Source organism: Phyllobates terribilis, unplaced genomic scaffold, assembly GCF_046119375.1.
Source record: "Phyllobates terribilis strain yellow unplaced genomic scaffold, ASM4611937v1 Scaffold_12__6_contigs__length_324123572, whole genome shotgun sequence".
NCBI classification, from domain to species: Eukaryota; Metazoa; Chordata; class Amphibia; order Anura; family Dendrobatidae; genus Phyllobates; species Phyllobates terribilis.
Window position 1 is genome coordinate 288,671,969 of NW_027362772.1, and position 20,093 is coordinate 288,692,061.

General features: G+C 45.5%; 1 protein-coding gene across 3 annotated transcripts in view; it reads right to left on the reverse strand.

Moving 5' to 3' along the window:
- Nucleotides 1-6,964: 6,964 nt before the first annotated feature.
- The window catches only part of LAYN (layilin), a 57,464-nt gene continuing 44,335 nt past the window's right edge, over nt 6,965-20,093 (reverse strand). Inside the window, exons 5-7 of one of the 3 annotated variants that reach the window (XM_073657140.1) lie at nt 10,228-10,302; nt 9,138-9,234; nt 6,965-7,757 (exon numbers count right to left, since the gene is read on the reverse strand). In XM_073657140.1, the coding sequence (XP_073513241.1) occupies nt 7,394-7,757; nt 9,138-9,234; nt 10,228-10,302 (536 nt within the window). In that variant the 3' untranslated portion in view covers nt 6,965-7,393. The remainder of the gene's footprint in view (nt 7,758-9,137; nt 9,235-10,227; nt 10,303-20,093) is intronic. The other 2 variants (XM_073657139.1, XM_073657138.1) reach the window with 2 other exon arrangements.

Genomic DNA, 20,093 nt, shown 5'->3' on the forward strand with positions numbered 1-20,093 from the left:
ACATGTTGACTTTCCGCCCGTTGTCATCATCCACCTCTCTGAAGTGCAGTAATATCCCGGGCGGACGCTGATGATGTGCAGAGACTCATTACTATGATGGGTCCAGACCTGCCCTGCTACTTTCTGCTCTGGAGTCTTGGCCAGACAGTAATGGACGATGTGTCTGTACTCCGGGTAGGGGATTAGGAAGTCGTTCTTTGAAGTGTTCATGGAAAATCCATACAGGTGTATCCTCTGCTGGAAGAAAATATTCCCAGGATTTCGCCCAGACTCCAAAACTAACTGCAGATAAACAGCCGACTGCCATCATCAGCCTGGCAGCCTGGAGAAGTCATCCACTGCCCTAAATCTAGGGTACATTCACACAGGCATCCACATCCCCTGCGTGAAAGAGATTTGCAACTGCGGCCCCCGACAACCAACTGCGTCTCCCTCGTATGGTCTGATTGTAAGGGTCAATGGCGACATGGAGCCATGTTCTCCCAACCGGAGGGACCATCAGTTCAATAGTTGCAATTGATGGGAATGCGGCTTCGGGCAGGACATTGTGAAACAATGATTGATCAATAATCATACATACATACATAATCTGCCATCTAATCATTTTTGATAGGACTAAAGTTCCCGATTTATTAAAACGTATCAGTTCTACATGCAATACCACCACCAGCCATGTGGAGTGCTGTGTAGGGAGCACTTTGATTGAGATCACAGTATTAGAGCGCTCTCTTGCGCCATATAGTGGCAGAAATAGGTTCTGCGCTGGAAAACAAACAAAAGATGACGCCAATTGAGGTTTTGGTCCATTGTACATGCATATATTTATTTGGGAATAGTAGAGCAAGGTCTATCTAGAATGTTTTATCTTGAAAGATATATTTTTATGTTATGGAATAGTCATTAAGATTTAGCGTGTGTCTGAAGCGGGCTGAGTTAATGTGTTCAGGCAGAGATGTCAGGAGGAATACATCAGGAATGTGCGCTCGCAGCAGAATGTTTGTGCACTTGGTGATCGCACGGAACATTCCATTGTTCGTAGATTATCTTTGTACGAGAGGTTTCCTTTGAGTCACATGCCAATAAAGAGGAGAAGGCTGAACTAATAAGCCATTGAAGTGCGCGCACAATGGAACGCTTCTCATGGAATAATATTCTGTATGACATCTAGTACTTTTCAGTATTGATTACATATCCTTCAATCACTGATCAGCTGATGACGCACAAGAACTGGCACAGCGCCATACATAGTGTAGTGGTCAGGGATGGTACTGCAAGATCTCTCCCATACAAATGGGCTTGTAGTACTATTCATGACCACTACACAATGTATGGCGCTGTGCCACATTTATTTAATTGATTGTTGGGGGTCTCTAGAGACGGACTCTCACCGATCTCATATTAATAACCTGATTTGCACTATAGTCATGGGATTCTTAATGGAAACGTGTTTTAAACCATTTTGTATCAGATCCAAGTGTATTGACTTATAATTGTTATTCAGGCTCCTGTTGCCATCTGTAATCCTTCAGCTTTCACTATGTCTCCTGTTGTATTTATTAGGGGAGAGGTTTCTAAATCTGTATGCAGTGAGCTCCCCCTGGTGGCAGCTAAAGACACTCAGAATTTTTTCAATTATTTAACATTTGATGAGGGTCTCTGCAGTAAGACCCCCACCAAATGGAATTAATATGCCAGGGAAGTCTAGTAATGACCATGTTCCCTTAATTAATGGTGTGTGGTCCAGAGCTGGGGTTAAAGGGAATCTGTACGCAAGTTTTTGCTATTTAATCTGAGAGCAGCGTCATGTAGGGGCAGAGGGCTTGATTTCAGTGATGTGTCACTTACTGGACTGTGTGCTGTAGTTTCAATACAATCAGTATTTTATCAGAAGGAAATTATCACTGCAGGACTAGGTGTCACATGCCAGGCAGTCAAGATAAGCTGTGTAACTCCGCCCCCACTTCTGATTGGCAGTTTGCTGACAGTGTACACAGGAAGCTGCCAATCAGTGGTGTGGGCGGGATTCTGATACTGCTACATCTACAGCAGAGAAAACAGGGATTCTATCAAAACTGCACCAAGCAGCCCAGTAAGTGACGCATCGCTGGAATCAGGGTCTCTGCACCTACATTATGCTGCTCTCAAATTTCATGGCAAAAAATGCTGACAGATTCCCTTTAAGGCTCCTGCTTCCATCTTATGAATATCCCGAAAAAGAAAAAAAGGATAATAGTAAAAGAAAAAAAAACATTTTAAGCCAAAAGTTCAAGATTGCCCCCCTTCTCTGAGCATTGTGCAACTCAAATGACAAGATCCAATTTGGAAACCCAATTTAATACTTTTTTTGTAGTGTAAATTTGCAAATGTATATATATATATATATATATATATATATATATATACAGTACAGACCAAAAGTTTGGACACACCTTCCCATTTAAAGATTTTTCTGTATTTTCATGACTATGAAAATTGTACATTTACACTGAAGGCATCAAAACTATGAATTAACACATGTGGAATTATATACTTAACAAAAAAGTGTGAAACAACTGAAAATATGTCTTATATTCTAGGTTCTTCAAAGTAGCCACCTTTTGCTTTGATGACTGCTTTGCACACTCTTGGCATTCTCTTGATGAGCTTTAAGAGGTAGTCACCGGAAATGGTCTTCCAACAATCTTAAAGGAGTTCCCACAGATGCTTAGCACTTGTTGGCCCTTTTGCCTTCACTCTGCGGTCCAGCTCACCCCAAACCATCTCGATTGGGTTTAGGTCTGGTGACTGTGGAGGCCAGGTCATCTGGCGTAGCACCCCATCACTCTCTTTCTTGGTCAAATAGCCCTTACACAGCCTGAAGGTGTGTTTGGGGTCATTGTCCTGTTCAAAAATAAATGATGGTCCAACTAAACACAAACCGCATGGAATAGCATGCCGCTGCAAGATGCTGTGGTAGCCATGCTGGTTCAGTATGCCTTCAATTTTGAATAAATCCCCAACAGTGTCACCAGCAAAGCACCCCCACACCATCACACCTCCTCCTCCATGCTTCACGGTGGGAACCAGGCATGTAGAGTCCATCCGTTCACCTTTTCTGCGTCGCACAAAGACACGGTGGTTGGAACCAAAGATCTCAAATTTGGACTTATCAGACCAAAGCACAGATTTCCACTGGTCTAATGTCGATTCCTTGTATTCTTTAGCCCAAACAAGTCTCTTCTGCTCGTTGCCTGTCCTTAGTGGTTTCCTAGCAGCTATTTTACCATGAAGGCCTGCTGCACAAAGTCTCCTCTTAACAGTTGTTGAAGAGATGTGTCTGCTGCTAGAACTCTGTGTGGCATTGACCTGGTCTCTAATCTGAGCTGCTGTTAACCTGCGATTTCTGAGGCTGGTGACTCGGATAAACTGATCCTCAGAAGCAGAGGTGACTCTTGGTCTTCCTTTCCTGTGGCGGTCCTCATGTGAGCCAGTTTCTTTGTAGCGCTTGATGGTTTTTGCAACTGCACTTGGGGATACTTTCAAAGTTTGCCCAATTTTTCGCACTGACTGACCTTCATTTCTTAAAGTAATGATGGCCACTCGTTTTTCTTTACTTAGCTGCTTTTTTCTTGCCATAATACAAATTATAACAGTCTATTCAGTAGGACTATCAGCTGTGTATCCACCTGACTTCTGCACAACAAAACTGATGGTCCCAACCCCATTTATAAGGCAAGAAATTCCACAGGGCACACCTGTGAAGTGAAAACCATTTCCGGTGACTACCTCTTGAAGCTCATCAAGAAAATGCCAAGAGTGTGCAAAGCAGTCATCAAAGCAAAAGGTGGCTACTTTGAAGAACCTAGAATATAAGACATATTTTCAGTTGTTTCACACTTTTTTGTTAAGTATATAATTCCACATGTGTTAATTCATAGTTTTGATGCCTTCAGTGTGAATGTACAATTTTCAAAGTCATGAAAATACAGAAAAATCTTTAAATGAGAAGGTGTGTCCAAACTTTTGGTCTGTACTGTATATATATATTATATGAACTATAAAGATATATATTTATTTTAATTTGTGTACAATTTACACCTAAAAAAAAGAAAATTTCTATAATGGGTCCTCAAACCATCTAGGACTGAGCAGCGTCTGGTCATTAAGGTCCCAAACACTTATTATATTCATTCCATAATCACATCTCCCCCTTTTTTTAGCTTGAGTACACTTTATGAGGCGCACCGGGTTCCTAATAAAGGGGTTTTCCATTAAAAAATAACTTTAAAAAAAAAAGGACTCAGATCAAAAAAACAAATCAGCTACTGGACCCTGGCCGCTTCTTCGTACTGCCGACAGTGTCCCCCGCCGGTCTCTTGGTTTCCGGTGATCACTGCAGCCAATCAGTCTCCTTGGACAAAGCAGCTGATTGGCTGCAGTGGTCAGCTAACACAACTGTCGGAAGAGGATGTGAGCAGACCAACAGGAGCACTGCCCCACCAGCACTGTATAGAAGTACTGGAGTTAGCAGAGCCGGGCTTCCGTCTGATATTTTCCATCAGATCCAGACAGGAGGCATCTGTCTCATCGTTGCAGACGCTGCCTTTTGAGAGCTTTCCGTACATTCTGCTTTAGGCATTTGAAAAGTTCTGTAGAAATGAGTGTTAGAAACTTGTAAAGCGTCACGTTGTTGTAGATGATCAGGGTAATAGTCTCCTGACATCTACAGCTATGCCGGAGGACATGTTTTCTTGCTAGAATACCAGATGAATCTGCCGCCGTTCTGTACTGAACATATCAGCTGAGAATGGGGATTTGAACAATTGGTCATATCATAGAATATTATCGCCCCCCCCCCCCCCGAAAAGTATCTGTGTCTCTGAATCATTAGGTGATGCCCCCATAGTTCAGAAGTAATTATTTTTCATTTCCATTGTCTTGCCAGAGTCTGTGCTGCACCTTTGTTTTGATGCCACCACAACGTGCTACAAGTGGGATTACTAATATTATAGATGACCGTCCCCCATGATTACTCTTATTTCTCACAGATATTACCTCTTTTCCTAGCTTTCTGCATTGCCCTTTATTACAATTTGTAATGCTCTGATTACTCCTTATCTGCTCTGCTTTTCTTTTGCTTACTGTCTCTGCATTATTTGCTGCCCAGCATGTGAAACAGGATCCCTCCAAAAACAGGAAAGGAAGGCGAAAGCTACAAGTGGATGTAAGAGACAGGTAATGTGTTATGTTCTGTATTACAGTGACGGTGAGAGGTGAAATAACCAAGTGTTCAGTGTACGGGACATCACACATGTAGGAGATAAACACCAGGGGAACGGCACAAAACACGGACATATGTAGGTATGGAAACTACATTAGGAAGTGACAAATTTCACAGTTTTTAAACTATTCATTATTAATTCTCAAAGACTCTGAACCTTTTAATATCTTTGAGCAAAGTTGGACTTTGTATATCAGATCATGATAAGGATTTATCTGCAGTTAGACAGGTCCTAACATTTCGCTGACCAGTTTTGGGAGGTTTCCGCTGCTGTCAGTTGTCTTACATAGAACACAAGTGTTAATTTCCTTCACTTCACTGGTTTTCATTTTTGGTTGGAGGGCACATACACTTAGTTAAAAGCGATGGACTTTCACTTTATTTTCCTCCTTGGACTGAATTTTAGAAAGTGGGAGAGGTGTCACGGGTGTGTCCGGTGTGACATACAGTCGCTCTGGATCCGGCTGTAGACGGTCACTGTGCTTGGCACTGCAGACGCCTTCTCGATTCCCTAATCTCTGTAGTATAGTTTTATCTTTCTTTCTTTAGAACCCAGCAGCGACCTCCACCTTCTGCTGCTGATTGACATACCCTTGCTGGGTAGTTAAATAGTCACAGTTTCTCCAGAGAGGCGCCGGTGATAGTTCTATGTACCTCTGTGTTGGCTTGGAGCACTAGCAGTCAGCTAGTGTCTTCTTGAACTTCCCTTGGAGGACAGTTGGCGTTCTCTCTCTGGTGTCTGCTCAAGGTAAGTGTATCCCCTTTGTTTGTCTACCTTGTTGTCTTTAGTTTGTAGTGGGGCCTGACTAGTGCTCACCCAGTCCCCTCCCTATCCAGGGCCAAGCTCTAGGGACATTTAGGGCTTAGGTTCCTGCTCGGCGATAGAGGTGGAACCTATATAGGGACAATAGGTTAGACAGGGTGATATTAGATCTGCTTAGGGGTCTCCATTCCCCCTTTCCCTCGTGTTTGGGCTTCCTCCCCGTCTTCCCTTCGTATTGCACTTAGTCTTTCCCTCACCTTGCGTGACAAGAGGCTTCTGCTGTAGCACCAAGCCTTACAACCAGACATAAGATTGTAAGAAGGAGGAAGTAGGGTGGCCGGGGAATTGATGATCTCCTGAGACACAATAGGAACTTTTAGGCAGCGTATATGCTCTCATCTGGCCGATTATGATAATCACTCTCTAATCAGAGCGTGATTATAGTGCAATCTGATTTTCTTGGATGAGAAGATGGAGAAAAAAAAATGTCTACATCTTCTCCGTTCTGAAATTCGGACCACACTAAATAGATGCAGCTGACATTCACATTGTGAAGGGGTTCAAATCAATTAAAAATGAAAAGAGGGTTATGCAAAAAGAATCTGTATGTGTGGAGTCCCACCCTTATTTCTCCTAGAGGGCGGGAGCAAGAGTCACGCCCCCGAGGAACTGCATTCTTGACAAGTCCATCACTCGTAGAAAGGCCATGGATAGGGAAACATACATAAAGACCCTATTATCCTGGATTGCAAAACCTGGCACCAAAAAGAGGGGCCCGTTCCAAAATCAATAAATGGTAAAGATCTACTCCTGGAGGCAATCGGAGAGGTGAATGATTACCAGGATGAAGCTGCATACATACATGATAACCAGGCACAAAGAAAACATTATGATCAACCTTATTGGCAGATAGGAAAATGCATATTTATATTTCCATCATACAGAAGGATACATACACTTGTGTTAGCAAATTGCTATATTAACCAGAAAAACAAAAATATGTCAGGGCTTGCGCAATTTTGCCATGTCTGGGGATTTCATTTGAGGTAGTTTGGATCAGCTCTCCGAGGGGAAAACGTGCAAAAAAAAAGAGAATAAAAACAATTTGCTAGAAAAAAAAAGTTGATTTTTTTTCCTGTGTCAACGCCGCCATCTAGTGGTGAGATGAGTAATTGCATAGAAATTCGCAAATCGAGAAAATAAATCAAAATCGCATCATCATAATTTTTTTAAGGGTTTGAAAGTCCATTGTATAATGTAAATTTTATCTGCATCATGTACTTATTCCACCACAGGCAATCTTCCGAATTGTATTTATATGTAAACCTTCCTTACAAATACGATTTCCTCAGTCCAGTTGAGTATTTGATTTAATAGCCGTAGATTTCATTCTCTACCCAGCCGGACTCTGTGCTTCTGCCATATCTGTCATGGCTGAGCTCGTAGAGTTCATTGGTGACAAAGCCGCTTTCGGTGCTGGCCAGAGTTACGAATCCGCTCTCCGAATGATGTCCTGCGATATTATCGTAATCGCCCGAGAGGTTGTCCGGAGGAGACGTTTCCCCGGAGGGTCCTCGGAAGGACGTGTTTTGGATATCTGGTCTCGTGCCTGCTAAGTCGGCGTCCGTCTGCTTCTTAATGACGTTGTAGATTTCCAGGTTTGGACTGTTCCGCCTGTTTGGAGATAACCAGAAAGTCGGCTCTTTCACTGACGCTTCACTTCTGTGTTGTTTCCTTCAAGAAAATCAAATAATTGGTAATTAATCCTACTGCAAATAAATCTGTACAAAAACCTGTCCATGTACAAATGTCTCCCAACAAGCAGATGAGGTTAGCTAAAATTGAGCTGGTCGTGTACTATGTTGTGTATTTCCTTTCATGTAAATCTCAATCAAATTCAGCAGGGAGAGAACATGTACTAAAATAAAATATAACTTTTAATGATATCACTTAAAAAAGCCTAGAATAAAAAGCCATATGATGACCAAAAAATACCATAACAATGTGATAAACAGCTAGTGCTCAAGACGATAAAGTGCTAGTGCTCAGGATAAACCAGTCCTCAAGTAGAAAATGGTTTGATATCACCAATCTTCATGATCACTCTACCATCAGCAGACTTGTAAAGCAGGAGAAGGAGGAGGAAATGCTTAGTGAGGCAATACATTCACTTGTGGGTACTACCTAAAACAGATTTACACTTGGGGACTGCCCTTATTAGGGCAGGAGCAATGCAGGTGCACAGCAGGGGATTGTAGAACTGCTCCCTCTCTACGTTTTTTCTCTGCTCCTGCTTTACAAGTCTGCAGATGGTAGAGTGATCATGAAGATTGGTGATGTCAAACCATTTTCTACTTGAGCACTGGTTTATCCTGAGCACTAGCACTTTACCATCTTAAGCACTAGCACTTTATCACATTGTTATGGTATTTTTTGGTCGTCATATGGCTTTTTATTCTAGGCTTTTTTAAGTGATATCATTAAAAGTTATATTTTACTTTAGTACATGTTCTCTCCCTGCTGAATTTGACTGTTGTCACTGAGAGGTTTTGTATAGGTCGGTTACATTTACCGGACCACTGCTGATCTTCTGAAGTAAATATCTGTGAGCATAGCCCCAGATTGCCTTCAGATGAGAGCATGAAAAATCATCCAATTTTCATCCAAAAATGTGTCTGTATTATCATTCGTCTTCCAGCCGTGTGTCCCTTTTCCTACATCCGTGTGTCCCCTTTCTTTTATGTCTGTGTGCCATTCTTATTTATGCATCAACAGTTTAAAATGGACACGATCAAATACAATTTCCAAGGTGAATAATTGCAATGTATCAGTAAAAACCAGCTGCAAGGAGGAGGCGCATGCTCAGATTAACCTTGAGGTCTCCAGGAAAATGGCGCCACTGGTGGAGCATGTGCAAATCAAGATCTCGTCTTTGAGCCGAGACCCCAATCTGCACATGCGCAGACACCGATGCCACAAAATCAGCAGCTCCAAATCCTGCAGATCTTACTACTGAAAAAGGTGCCCGTTTGATGGAGGTTTTTCTTGGCATTGCAAATATTCTTAGAATCTATATTCACATGAACATAAATGTGAAAAATCAGTACATGTCACCTTCTCTCTATGATGCAGCAGCACAAAACCCCGAGGAATATCATCAGCAGCGTCAGCACCGGGATAGTTGCAATTAGGACGAAATGCAGATTGGTCTCTAAAATAAAAAAACAAGTTATTCTATATGAGTGCCCCCTGAATTCATCACTGGCAACAAGTTCAACTTGAAGCATTGTGGCCCCTATCACCCAGAGACCCCCCCCTTCTGGGAACTGTAAACAGCTATTTTTCCCGACCTTCTTCCCCGTAAACGCTCGGCTCGTGCCTTAATGCTGACAGACCCTTGTCGGCGATTTATCTTCAGAGAGAGCAGAGGATCAGGCATGTTGACGTCTAACATGTCCAACCCTTCCAAAATTGAAGATGTCATGCGGTTTTATTATGTATAACACACTTCGACAGGTTTCTTCCTGAAGAAGAAGTGCGTTATTCTTCGAAATGTGTCGAACAAAACCTCATGACAAATATCTTCAATTTTCAGCAGCGAGGAAAAACTTCACTAAACCTTTTTTTAATATATATTTGAGACCCTTAGATGTCCAGATCCTAAGACCCCTGCTGATCCCTCAAACCACCAGGACAAAGGGCCCAATTCCTGCACTCGCACAGTGGTGCCCTGTGACTTTCTCTTAAGCCTGTACATTGCTGTGAGCGAGCTCGTGCAGGAGATGGGCGCATCAGCCCAGTGGTTTCAGCGATTGGGGGGGTCTAATGACCCGGACCCCCTGCTGATCTACATTTAAGGGGCTGCATTATAACTCCCAACCATCCTGGATTTGGGAAGCTATCCCGCTGTCCAGGGAAGTTGGTAGCATGTCCCAATATCAGCTGCGAAGCAGAAAGCCTGAGCCGCCTGAATTCTGGCGCAGCAGGTGCGGTGATGATGGGGGGCACGGTGGCGACATCATGCAGTAAGGAGGGTCTTGAAAAGGGTATCGTACTGTTTGAGAACTTTCAATGTCTTCACTAGGGGCACTATATCTGTGTGGGTGCACAGAAAAGGACTGGACGGGAGTGGGGCTGCGTTATATTAAAAAAGTTATAAAAGTTTAGTTACACTTTGTCCTATTTATTGACGATCTTTGCTCACCTTCAGCATCTTTGGCCGTCTGATTGACATTCTTAATGGAAACATCCGGCGGTCGGCTGGCCACTGCTTCTACATCTTAAAAATAATGGAATAAAAATAATAAAAATGTAATAATAATCTAGCAGCGATCAGTTCTCAGAGATGTCTACAGTAAGAGCAGCGAGGAGAGGATCCCGGAGTGCGGCATTGCCCAGTCACACCCGACACAAGCGGAACACCGTTTATTAGTTGTCCTTTAATTAGACAAACCCTAAGTTTTCTAGTAATGAACTCTGGCCCACGACACCAGAACCGCCACCCCAATGTGGGCCCATTATTCTGTATGGAGGACTATGTGGGCCCATTATTCTGTATGGAGGACTATATGGGGCCATTATTCTGTATGGAGGACTATGTGGGCCCAATATTCTGCATGGAGGACTTTGTGGGACCCATTATACTGTATGGAGAACTATGTGGGGCCCATTATACTGTATGGAGGACTATGTGGGGCCCATTATTCTGTATGGAGGACTATGTGGGCCCATTATTCTGTATGGAGGACTATGTGGGGCCCATTATACTGTATGGAGGACTATGTGGGGCCCATTATTCTGTATGGAGGACTATGTGGTGCCCATTATACTATATGGAGGACTATGTGGGGCCCATTATACTGTATGGAGGACTATGTGGGGCCCATTATACTGTATGGAGGACTATGTGGGCCCATTATTCTGTATGGAGGACTATGTGGGCCCATTATTCTGTATGGAGGACTATGTGGGGCCCATTATACTGTATGGAGGACTATGTGGGGCCCATTATTCTGTATGGAGGACTATGTGGGGCCCATTATACTGTATGGAGGACTATGTGGGGCCCATTATACTGTATGGAGGACTATGTGGGGCCCATTATACTGTATGGAGGACTATGTGGGCCCATTATGCTGTATGGAGGACTATGTGGGCCCATTATTCTGTATGGAGGACTATGTGGGGCCCATTATACTGTATGGAGGACTATGTGGGGCCCATTATACTGTATGGAGGACTATGTGGGGCCCATTATACTGTATGGAGGACTATGTGGGGCCCATTATTCTGTATGGAGGACTATGTGGGCCCATTATACTGTATGGAGGACTATGTGGGGCCCATTATACTGTATGGAGGACTATGTGGGGCCCATTATACTGTATGGAGGACTATGTGGGGCCCATTATTCTGTATGGAGGACTATGTGGGCCCATTATACTGTATGGAGGACTATGTGGGGCCCATTATACTGTATGGAGGACTATGTGGGGCCCATTATACTGTATGGAGGACTATGTGGGGCCCATTATTCTGTATGGAGGACTATGTGGGCCCATTATACTGTATGGAGGACTATGTGGGGCACATTATACTGTATGGGGGACTATGTGGTGCCCATTATACTGTATGGAGGACTATGTGGGGCCCATTATACAGTATGGAAGACTGTGAGGGGCCCATTGTACTGTATGGAGCACTATGTGGGGCCATTATACTGTATGGAGGACTATGTGGGGCCCATTATTCTGTATGGGGGACTATGTGGGGCCCATTATTCTGTATGGAAGACTATGTGGGGCCCATCATACTGTATGGAGGACTATGTGGGGCCCATTATACTGTATGGAAGACTATGAGGGGCCCATTATTCTGTATGGAGTACTATGTGGGGCCCATTATACTGTATGGAGGACAATGTGCGCCCATTATTCTGTATGGAGGACTATGTGGGGCCCATTATTCTGTATGGAGGACTATGTGGGGCCCATTATTCTGTATGGAGGACTATGTGGGGCCCATTATACTGTATGGAGGACTATGTGGGGCCCATTATTCTGTATGGAGGACTATGTGGGGCCCATTATACAGTATGGAGTACTATGTGGGGCCCATTATACTGTATGGAAGACTATGAGGGGCCCATTGTACTGTATGGAGCATTATGTGGGGCCATTATACTGTATGGAGCACTATGTGGGGCCAATTATTCTGTATGGAGGACTATGTGGGACCCATTATTCTGTATGGAGGACCATGTTGGGCCCATTATACTGTATGGAGGACTATGTGGGGCCCATTATTCTGTATAGAGGACTATGTGGGGCCCATTATACAGTATGGAGGACTAAGTGGGGTCCATTATACTGTATGGAGGACAGGGCCGGCTCCAGGTTTTTCTGGGCCCCGGGCGAAAGAGTCTCAGTGGGCCCCTTTAACACATACCACGATTCATGATGCAGAGATACGGCGGAGAATATATATATATATATATATATATATATATATATATATATATATATATATATATATATATATATATATATATATATAGTACAATGCAAAGATTTCACTTCTTACATTACATGAGTGATATCTATTGTAAATTCCACAATAGCTCAGAAACCGGTGAATCGCTCCACACAGAATACTGGCCCCCATATAAGGCTTCATACGGAATACTGGCCCCCATATAACGCTTCATACGGAATACTGGCCCCCATATAAGGCCCCATACGGAATACTGGCCCCCATATAAGGCCCCATAAGGAATACTGGCCCCCATATAAGGCCCCATACGGAATACTGGCCCCCATATAAGGCTTCATGCGGAATACTGACCCCCATATAAGGCTCCATGCAGAATACTGGCCCCCATATAAGGCTCCATACAGAATACTGGCCCCCATATAAGGCTCCATACGGAATACTGGCCCCCATATAAGGCTCCATACGGAATACTGGCCCCCATATAAGGCTCCATACGGAATACTGGCCCCCATATAAGGCTCCATACGGAATACTGGCCCCCATATAAGGCCCCATACGGAATACTGGCCCCCATATAAGGCTCCATACGGAATACTGGCCTCCATATAAGGCTCCATACGGAATACTGGCCCCCATATAAGGCTCCATACAGGATACTGGTCCCCTTATAAAGCTCCATACAGGATACTGGCCCCCATATAACGCTCCATACAGGATACTGGTCCCCTTATAAAACTCCATACAGGATACTGGCCCCCATATAACGCTCCATACAGGATACCGGTCCCCTTATAACGCTCCATACAGGATACCGGTCCCCTTATAACGCTCCATACAGGATACTGGCCCCCATATAATGCTGCATGCAGGCTGTTACCCCCCACATAATGCCCCATACAGGCTGTCCCCCCCTTATAATGCTCCATGCAGGCTGTTACCCCCCACATAATGCCCCATACAGGCCCCCCCCCCTTTTAATGCTCCATGCAGGCTGTTACCCCCCACATAATGCCCCATACAGGCTGCCCCCCCCCTTATAATGCTCCATGCAGGCTGTTCCCCCCCACATAATGCACTATGCAGGCTGCCCCCCCCCCCTTTATAATGCCCCATGCAGGCTGTTCCCCACCTTATAATGCCCCATGCAGGATATCACCCCCCCTCTTTATAATGCCCCATGCAGGATGTCCCCCCCTCTCTTTATAATGCCCCATGCAGGATGCCCCACCCCCCTCTCTTTATAATGCTCCATGGAGGATGCCACCCCCCTCTCTTTATAATGCTCCATGGAGGATGCCACCCCCCCTTCTCTTTATACTGCCCCATGCAGGATGCCCCCCCCCTTCTCTTTATACTGCCCCATGCCTCCATACATTAAAAAAAAAAAAAAATCAAATACTCACCTCCCTTCTTCTCACCTGCTACCTGCTGCCCGCTGCCCGCGGCTCGGGTCCGAACTCCAGCGTTGTCGGCGTCTTCCAGTTCAGCGCTCCCTGTGACGGCTCAGGGGAGGGCGCGGTGTAAAGACGTCACCGCGCCCTCTGACCTGAGACGTCACAGGGAGCGCAGAGCAGGAAGACAGCTGATCTGCGGAAGCACGGGGAGAGGTAATTATCCGGCTGCCGGGGCCCTGAGCAAGCGGCGGAGAAGGGCGGGCGCTGACACCGCTCTCCTCTGCCCATAGCCCAGCGGGGTGCGCGACCGCGAGTGGGCCCCTCTGCCTGCTCAGGGCCCCTGCATTTGCCCGGGTGCGCCGGGTGCTGACGCCGGCCCTGATGGAGGACAATGTGAGGGCCATTATACAGTATGGGGGACTATGTGGGGCTATTATTCTGTATGGAGGACTATGTGGGGCCCATTATTCTGTACGGAGGACTATGAGGGCCCATTATTCTGTATGGAAGACTATGTGGGGCCCATTATTCTGTATGGAGGACTATGTTCGCCCATTATTCTGTATGGAGGACTTTGTGGGACCCATTATACTGTATGGAGAACTATGTGGGGCCCATTATACTGTATGGAGGACTATGTGGGGCCCATTATTCTGTATGGAGGACTATGTGGGCCCATTATACTGTATGGAGTACTATGTGGGGCCCATTATACTGTATGGAGGACTATGTGGGGCTATTATTCTGTATGGAGGACTATGTGGGGCCCATTATTCTGTATGGAGGACTATGAGGGCCCATTATTCTGTATGGAAGACTATATGGGACCCATTATTCTGTATGGAGGACTATGTGGGCCCATTATACTGTATGGAGAACTATGTGGGGCCCATTATACTGTATGGAGGACTATGTGGGGCCCATTATTCTGTATGGAGGACTATGTGGGCCCATTATACTGTATGGAGGACTATGTGGGGCCCATTATACTGTATGGAGGACTATGTGGGCCCATTATACTGTATGGAGGACTATGTGGGCCCATTATTCTGTATGGAGGACTATGTGGGGCCCATTATTCTGTATGGAGGACTATGTGGGACCCATCATTCTGTATGGAGGACTATGTGGGGCCCATTATACTGTATGGAGGACTACGTGGGGCCCATTATACTGTATGGAGGACTGTGTGGTGCCCATTGGACTGTATGGAGGACTATGTGGGGCCCATTATACTGTATGGAAGACTGTGAGGGGCCCATTGTACTGTATGGAGGGCTATGTGGGGCCATTATACTGTATGGAGGACTATGTGGGGCCCATTATTCTGTATGGAGTACTATGTGGGGCCCATTATACTGTATGGAGGACTATGTGTGCCCATCATTCTGTATGGAGGACTATGTGGGGCCCATTATTCTGTATGGAGGACTATGTGGGGCCCATTATTCTGTATGGAGGACTATGTGGGACCCATCATTCTGTATGGAGGACTATGTGGGGCCCATTATTCTGTATGGAGGACTATGTGGGGCCCATTATACTATATGGAAGACTGTGAGGGGCCCATTGTACTGAATGGAGGGCTATGTGGGGCCATTATACTGTATGGAGGACTATGTGGTGCCCATTATACTGTATGGAGGACAATGTGGGGCCCATTATACTGTATGGAAGACTGTGAGGGGACCATTGTACTGTATGGAGCACTATGTGGGGCCATTATACCGTATGGAGGACTATGTGGGGCCCATTATTCTGTATGGAGCACTATGTGGGGCCCATTATTCTGTATGGAGGACTATGTGGGGCCCATTATTCTGTATGGAGGACTATGTGGGGCCCATTATTCTGTGTGGAAGACTATGTGGGGCCCATTATACTGTATGGAGGACTATGTGGGGCCCATTATACTGTATGGAAGACTACGAGGGGTCCATTATTCTGTATGGAGTACTATGTGGGGCCCATTATACTGTATGGAGGACTATGTGCGCCCATCATTCTGTATGGAGGACTATGTGGGGCCCATTATTCTGTATGGAGGACTATGTGGGGCCCATTATTCTGTATGGAGGACTATGTGGGGCCCATTATACTGTATGGAGGACTATGTGGGGCCCATTATTCTGTATGGAGGACTATGTGGGGCCCATTATACAGTATGGAGGACTATGTGGGGCCCATTATACAGTATGGAAGACTATGAGGGGCCCCATTGTACTGTATGGAGCATTATGTGGGGCCATTATACTGTATGGAGCACTATATGGGGCCAATTATTCTGTATGGAGGACTATGTGGGGCCCATTATTCTGTATGGAGGACCATGTTGGGCCCATTATATTGTATGGACGACTATGTAGGGCCCATTATTCTGTATAGAGGACTATGTGGGGCCCATTATACAGTATGGAGGACTAAGTGGGGCCCATTATACTGTATGGAGGACTATGTGAGGCCCATTATACTGTATGGAAGACTATGAGGGGCCCATTATTCTGTATGGAGGACTATGTGGGGCCCATTATACTGTATGGAGGACTATGTGGGACCATTGTACTGTATGGAGGACTATGTGGGGCTATTATTCTGTATGGAGGACTATGTGGGGCCCATTATTCTGTATGGAGGACTATGAGGGCCCATTATTCTGTATGGAGGACTATGGGGGCCCATTATACTGTATGGAGAACTATGTGGGGCCCATTATACTGTATGGAGGACTATGTGGGGCCCATTATTCTGTATGGAGGACTATGTGGGCCCATTATACTGTATGGAGGACTATGTGGGGCCCATTATACTGTATGGAGGACTATGTGGGCCCATTATACTGTATGGAGGACTATGTGGGCCCATTATTCTGTATGGAGGACTATGTGGGGCCCATTATTCTGTATGGAGGACTATGTGGGACCCATCATTCTGTATGGAGGACTATGTGGGGCCCATTATACTGTATGGAGGACTATGTGGGGCCCATTATACTGTATGGAGGACTGTGTGGTGCCCATTGGACTGTATGGAGGACTATGTGGGGCCCATTATACTGTATGGAAGACTGTGAGGGGCCCATTGTACTGTATGGAGGGCTATGTGGGGCCATTATACTGTATGGAGGACTATGTGGTGCCCATTATACTGTATGGAGGACTATGTGGGGCCCATTATTCTGTATGGAGGACTATGTGGGACCCATCATTCTGTATGGAGGACTATGTGGGGCCCATTTTTCTGTATGGAGGACTATGTGGGGCCCATTATACTATATGGAAGACTGTGAGGGGCCCATTGTACTGAATGGAGGGCTATATGGGGCCATTATACTGTATGGAGGACTATGTGGTGCCCATTATACTGTATGGAGGACAATGTGGGGCCCATTATACTGTATGGAAGACTGTGAGGGGACCATTGTACTGTATGGAGCACTATGTGGGGCCATTATACCGTATGGAGGACTATGTGGGGCCCATTATTCTGTATGGAGCACTATGTGGGGCCCATTGTTCTGTATGGAGGACTATGTGGGGCCCATTATTCTGTATGGAGGACTATGTGGGGCCCATTATTCTGTGTGGAAGACTATGTGGGGCCCATTATACTGTATGAAGGACTATGTGGGGCCCATTATACTGTATGGAAGACTACGAGGGGTCCATTATTCTGTATGGAGTACTATGTGGGGCCCATTATACTGTATGGAGGACTATGTGCGCCCATCATTCTGTATGGAGGACTATGTGGGGCCCATTATTCTGTATGGAGGACTATGTGGGGCCCATTATTCTGTATGGAGGACTATGTGGGGCCCATTATACTGTATGGAGGACTATGTGGGGCCCATTATTCTGTATGGAGGACTATGTGGGGCCCATTATACAGTATGGAGGACTATGTGGGGCCCATTATACTGTATGGAAGACTATGAGGGGCCCATTGTACTGTATGGAGCATTATGTGGGGCCATTATACTGTATGGAGCACTATATGGGGCCAATTATTCTGTATGGAGGACTATGTGGGGCCCATTATTCTGTATGGAGGACCATGTTGGGCCCATTATATTGTATGGAGGACTATGTAGGGCCCATTATTCTGTATAGAGGACTATGTGGGGCCCATTATACAGTATGGAGGACTAAGTGGGGCCCATTATACTGTATGGAGGACTATGTGAGGCCCATTATACTGTATGGAAGACTATGAGGGGCCCATTATTCTGTATGGAGGACTATGTGGGGCCCATTATACTGTATGGAGGACTATGTGGGACCATTGTACTGTATGGAGGACTATGTGGGGCCCATTATTCTGTATGAAGCACTATGTGGGGCCCATTATGCTGTATGGAGGACTAGGTGGGGCCCATTATACTGTATGGAGGACTATGTGGGGCCCATTATACTGTATGGAGGACTAGGTGGGGCCCATTATACTGTATGGAAGACTATGAGAGGCCCATTATTCTGTATGGAGTACTATGTGGGGCCCATTATACTGTATGGAGGACTATGTGCGCCCATTATTCTGTATGGAGGACTATGGGGGGCCCATTATTCTGTATGGAGGACTATGTGGGACCCATTATTCTGTATGGAGGACTATGTGGGGCCCATTATACTGTATGGAGGACTATGTGGGGCCCATTATTCTGTATGAAGGACTATGTGGGGCCCATTATACAGTATGGAGGACTATGTGGGGCCCATTATACTGTATGGAAGACTATGAGGGGCCCATTGTACTGTATGGAGCATTATGTGGGGCCATTATACTGTATGGAGCACTATGTGGGGCCAATTATTCTGTGTGGAGGACTATGTGGGACCCATTATTCTGTATGGAGGACCATGCTGGGCCCATTATACTGTATGGAGGACTATGTGGGCTCATTATTCTGTATAGAGGACCATGTGGGGCCCATTATACAGTATGTAGGACTAAGTGGGGACCATTATACTGTATGGAGGACTATGTGAGGGCCATTATACAGTATGGGGGACTATGTGGGGCTATTATTCTGTATGGAGGACTATGTGGGGCCCATTATTCTGTATGGAGGACTATGTGGGCCCATTATTCTGTATGGAGGACTATGTGGGGCCCATTATTCTGTATGGGGGACTATGTTCGGCCATTATTCTGTATGGAGGACTTTGTGGGACCCATTATACTGTATGGAGAACTATGTGGGGCCCATTATACTGTATGGAGGACTATGTGGGGCCCATTATTCTGTATGGAGGACTATGTGGGCCCATTATACAGTATGGAGGACTATGTGGGGCCCATTATACAGTATGGAGGACTATGTGGGGCCCATTATACTGTATGGAGGACTATGTGGGCCCATTATTCTGTAAGGAGGACTATGTGGGGCCCATTATACTGTATGGAGGACTATGTGGGCCCATTATACTGTATGGAGGACTATGTGGGCCCATTATTCTGTATGGAGGACTATGTGGGGCCCATTATACTGTATGGAGGACTATGTGGGGCCCATTATACTGTATGGAGGACTATGTGGGGCCTATTATACTGTATGGAGGACTATGTGTGGCCCATTATTCTGTATGGAGGACTATGTGGGCCCATTATTCTGTATGGAGGACTATGTGGGGCCCATTATACTGTATGGAGGACTATGTGGGCCCATTATACTGTATTGAGGACTATGTGGTGCCCATTATACTGTATGGAGGACTATGTGGGGCCCATTATACTGTATGGAAGACTGTGAGGGGCCCCATTGTACTGTATGGAGGGCTATGTGGGGCCATTATACTGTATGGAGGACTATGTTGTGCCCATTATACTGTATGGAGGACTATGTGGGGCCCATTATACTGTATGGAAGACTGTGAGGGGCCCATTGTACTGTATGGAGCACTATGTGGGGCCATTATACTATATGGAGGACTATGTGGGACCCATTATTCTATATGGAGCACTATGTGGGGCCCATTATTCTGTATGGAGGACTATGTGGGGCCCATTATTCTGTATGGAGGACTATGTGGGGCCCATTATTCTGTGTGGAAGACTATGTGGGGCCCATTATACTGTATGGAGTACTATGTGGGGCCCATTATACTGTATGGAAGACTATGAGGGGCTCATTATTCTGTATGGAGTACTATGTGGGGCCCATTATACTGTATAGAGGACTATGTGC